Source organism: Histomonas meleagridis (assembly GCF_020186115.1).
Source record: "Histomonas meleagridis strain 2922-C6/04-10x chromosome Unknown contig_1, whole genome shotgun sequence".
Classification (NCBI taxonomy): domain Eukaryota; phylum Parabasalia; order Tritrichomonadida; family Dientamoebidae; genus Histomonas; species Histomonas meleagridis.
This window is the reverse complement of record NW_027150746.1, coordinates 512,593-517,463: the sequence shown is the minus strand read 5'-3', so window position 1 is coordinate 517,463 and position 4,871 is coordinate 512,593. Positions and strand designations below refer to the sequence as shown.

Below are 4,871 nucleotides of genomic sequence, written 5' to 3'. Positions count from 1 at the left end.
TGGGCTTCTGTATTTTCAATGATTAACAGTTGTTATAAATATTTGAATAGTTTATATTTTCGATCGCTTTTTGGCAGCGCAACGTGTTTTGAAAAACCGGCGTAATGACGAATTGAATACTTATCGTATTTTTATGACGACAGTTTGCATTTTTGCGTCGTAATTGATCGTTTCAGATTGAAAAAAAAATTCAAAAAGTCACTCAAATGCGATAGTGTTTTTCCGATTTTGTCACCGAAGAAGGAACCGCCTATCATTCAATTCATTCAAAAAATCAATTGCTGTCAAAATTTAACAACCATGTGAATAATACAAAATGAAAAAGATCTTTCTCACGTATGTGATGTCAAACAATACAGGTTCATGCTGTGCAATTGTGACAATTCCTCTCAAACACACAGTATCAATGTAAAGTAGTAACTGGGGAATTCACCTGGTCTTTAACATACAGAAGCAATATCAATTAACGTGATATGATTGTTTATGCAAACTAAGTTTGAAAAAGAAATAGCATTTGAGAATGTAATCTTGTGAGAACAAATATGTTCGATGAGGCTGATGTCAAATGTGAAGGTCTTTTTATTTCATTTCGAAAGAAGCTCATTGAATTATGCTGCAATTTCACGTCAATTACTGAAGCTCCATCAAAAACATGTTAATCGAGGTCGCTATTATTTTTTAGTAGATAATATGGACGATGAGGATCTTAATGAATGGGAAAAATTTGATTTTTAATAAATTTTGTATATTTATCATGTTTCATATTATGTTTTTATATATTATATTTAATTTATAAATAGTATTTATTTAAAATTATCAATTATTATATTTAATTCCGTATCAAAGTGATATCCTCCCTGATGCAGCATCACGAAGAAGTCGTCGCACAAATTTACAAAACTTTCGACGTGTGGGAACTGTCATAATGCTGAAATCAAATACTAAACTAGGATCGAAAATGACAGCTTCTGGTTGAATTTTCTGTAAATATATGCCTGCGTATGCTAATAACTCGTGTGAGTGCAAAAGGCTCAAAAGATACTTTGTGTTTGCGATTGAATAAAGTAATCGAGTCTGGTTCACAATTTCAGATGCACCTTCTTTTGATTCACCTTCTTCTTCCTCCTCTTCCTCCCCTTCTTTTCCCTCTTCTTCTTTACCACCTTCCTCCTTTGTAGTTTCTTTTAATTCTAATACTATTGATAATTCATTCTGAATATCTGCAAGTTTTTCATCAAAGCTACTTAAAAGCAAGGTTGGGTCGTTAGAGTTTGGTGATTTTTTCTTGATAAGCTCCTCAAAAAAATTTGAAAGATATATAGCAGCTTCTTTCTTAAAAGGATCAACAAATTCAATTTGTAGTTGATTTCCTAGAAGCAAGCGTATATCAGAAATGAAATTTATAGGCGATTTATAATGATGAGTATTTAATTTATCGGAAATAAAGTGTAAAGTTATTGGTTTTTCAATTTTTTCTCTAGAAACATCCAATGGGCATTCTAAGAACAATTTAGAAATGGGTATACTAAGAATTTTGTGTAGGATTTGTTCGCAGATTTCTTGTTGTTCTTTGTTCATATAAAAGACGTTAAAAAAGAGCCCGTTTAATTATTTCACAAAAAAATAAACGTTTTTTCACATCAAAATCCATTTGAGAATGTCTGTTCAAAACAAAAAGTAATTGGATTTACATAGTAACTTTCTTGAAAGGAGAATTTTATACAGCACGCCAACATTTACTAAAGAAGTTTCTGGACAAATTTCAATTCCAATAATTAATATTCAAAAATGTTTTTCAGATTCAGATATTGAAGCATATTCTAATTTATTCGAATTATATGATTATATATATAATCTAAGTGGTAAAGAATATGAAAGCTTTTGTGAATCATTTCCATATAATGATTTTTTTTTATTATCAGTCAAACATATGGGAACATCCGAAGGTAAACTCGCCTACCTTTGCTTTTCTTCGTGTGCACAGTCTAGTCACTTTCCAGCTCGACAGTTTTGCACCCCTGATCATTTAGCTTTATTTTTAAAATTACTAAACTCACCAAGTATTGATGTTATCGATGCTTCTCTTGGAATCTGCAAATCTGTTGGTTATGCCATTCCTGATGCACTTCAATATTTTATTGAAAATGGGATAATTGAAAAAATGCATTTCTTAAACAATTCCATTCAGTATGCATCCATGACAGCTTTACTTTCATCACATATTCATCCCAAAATAGAACAAGTTCTTAATTTGATTCCAATTGTTTTATCATCAGATGAAACTGATATTCTGAACACTGGTTTTTTATCCATTAGATACATTAATAATAATTGTCCACAGCTTCAGCCTCGAACCAGCACAATTTTACTTAATCATTCTAAACATTTTTTTTCTCTATCAGATATAAAATTCGAAGAAATTGCCAAACAATACTTTTCTTTGCTTGCTGAAATTCCTTTACCTAATGAATTTATTCGTCCTATTCTTCAAAAAATGTTGTGTCAAGAAGGCACTAAAGTTATTCTCTATGGGAATTTAATTTTTCGGAAACAAAAACAGAATTGGCTTGGCATAGCTGATGATTTTTTGACTGGCTATCTAATTGGGCTTGTTGAAACAGATCGCTATGACGTACAAAAAAGCTGTATTATGACAATTATGCTTTATTATCATTTGGATACATTTGATGCTCGAGTTATTTTAGCTGTTATAAAGTTTCTTGATGACTCTTTATTATGTTCAGTTTGTTTAGAGTTCTTAACGAAGAATTTAGAATATCAATTCAAAAATCCTGAATTTCTGAAATTGCTGGAAAATGCATTACCAATGATCGAAGATCTTGTTGTATCTGAAGATGACAATGTTAGTAATTCATCAGAGAAGTTCTTAGATATGTATTCTAAGGCATTACAACAGTTGTCAACATCAAATGAAAATCAAGATTAACGTTCGCCTGGCACTTTTCACCAACTTCACCGACAGCTTCACCCGTGATCTAACTGCACACAATCGAGTTGTAACTGTGTATGGACGAGAGATATTTACTTTGCCGTGATATCAAATGTTTGATTGATGGATTTCAGGTCGAATCTTCTTTGCTTGACCTTGAAAAGGCGATTAATGCACTTTTATACTTTGAACAAAAATATTCACCTTTTCAAGGATATGAAGATATGCTCAATTGTTGTCTTGGAGTTATGATTAATTATGGTATTAGAAGTTCAATTGATCTTCTTGAAATGAAAAACAATCAAAATTACCCATTAGGAAAGAAGTTTATGAAGATGATATCCATATTTATATCATTCTATACCCCATACAACAAAGAATTGTTTCTAAAATCATTAATAAAAATCATATCAGATTCATTAGATGGAATACCAATTAAAATACCAACAATTATATCATCAGAAGGAGAAAAAGAAATTCCTTTAGATGATAACTCACATTTAAGTGCATTAAAATTTCTTATTCAAATGTTAACATTAATAATTGCACAACAAATTTCAACAGATCCGGGACTTCTTTTTATATCTTTTAAATGTATTCGTCATCAGAATAATAGTGTTCAATATTTAGGATTAAAACTTTTGTCAAAGATTTCATTTTATTCAATACAAATAGCATTCCAAGAAGTTCGTATTCTAATCGAGTATCTAAAAACTCCTTTTTTAGAAGTTTTTGAAGAATTTCCAAAATCAGATATATTTTGGTCAATATCATTTGACAATTCAATTCGTCATCTTCCTAATGATATCCAAGTATTAATTGGTAGAGAATTACTTGGTATTATATCAGCAGTTCCAGGGATATCAGAACATCAAAACACATCAAAAGTTTTCTTTGATCTTATTGAAAAATTTCTGATAAACGATAGAACTTCATATCACATTTCATCTCCAATATTTATTAAAATATTTCCAAGTTTTTATATGTCAACAGATTTTATTCGAATCTGTAAACAAATATCAATCTATGATACCAATTTTTCTAATAAGTTATTAAGGACATATTCGAATGACATTAAATATCTTTATTCGATCTCACAAATTATAAATCTTAAACAAATAAATAACTTAATACCAAATGAAAATATGAATCCGATTTATATATATCCATTAATTTCATTATATAAAAATGAAGAAACGATTCCAAAACAACTTAAAAATTATGTAAAAGAATCGATTTTAATACAATTACCTGAACCACAATATATTAAATCATTATTACCATTTGCATTTGACGAAATACTTTCACAAATTGTTAATTATCCACCAAATGATTTTCTTTATATTATTAATTTAATCAAAGATATTAAAAAATGGAATGAAATCCAAAACAATTATCAAGAACAAATACTTCAATATGTAATAAATTCGGGATCAATTGAATTAATATCATTTATTATATTATATTCCAAACAATATGATAAGTTTAAAGAAATAATTCAACAAAATTCAAGTGATATTAATTCATATGAATCCAAAAGTTATATTAATGTATTACCAATATTATTTACTAATTTTAATGAATTAATTCCGAGCACATTAATTATAAATTTATTACAAACAACAAAATTTTATATTATTAATAATATAATAGAAAACAAAAATTATTGGCAAATATTTCTTCAACAATTTTTACAAATATTTATAGAATCAAATGATTATATATTTTCATGTTCATTATATTATTTAAAGAACAATTTAAAGTTACAAGAAATTGTTGTGTTAAATAAATTTTATGTTTCAAGACAAATATATAAATTAATATATGAAAATCAAAACATTAATCAAAAAGATCGATTCATTCGTTATTGTTCTTTATGTAGAGAACAATTCTTTAAGAACTTATTTGGTTTAGATCAATT

The 4,871-nt window shown here is 28.1% G+C and overlaps 2 protein-coding genes across 2 annotated transcripts; one reads left to right on the top strand and one right to left on the bottom strand.

Moving 5' to 3' along the window:
* Nucleotides 1-840: 840 nt before the first annotated feature.
* Nucleotides 841-1,578, bottom strand: GO595_000145 (uncharacterized protein; the record flags this gene model as incomplete). The annotated part of the gene is made up of 1 exon (XM_067914247.1): nt 841-1,578. The coding sequence occupies one exon, from the start codon at nt 1,576-1,578 to the stop codon at nt 841-843; it is 738 nt and encodes a 245-aa protein (XP_067779600.1).
* A 352-nt stretch (nt 1,579-1,930) lies between these two features.
* GO595_000144 (uncharacterized protein) lies at nt 1,931-2,947 on the top strand (the record flags this gene model as incomplete). The annotated part of the gene is made up of 1 exon (XM_067914236.1): nt 1,931-2,947. The coding sequence occupies one exon, from the start codon at nt 1,931-1,933 to the stop codon at nt 2,945-2,947; it is 1,017 nt and encodes a 338-aa protein (XP_067779599.1).
* Nucleotides 2,948-4,871: the final 1,924 nt, after the last annotated feature.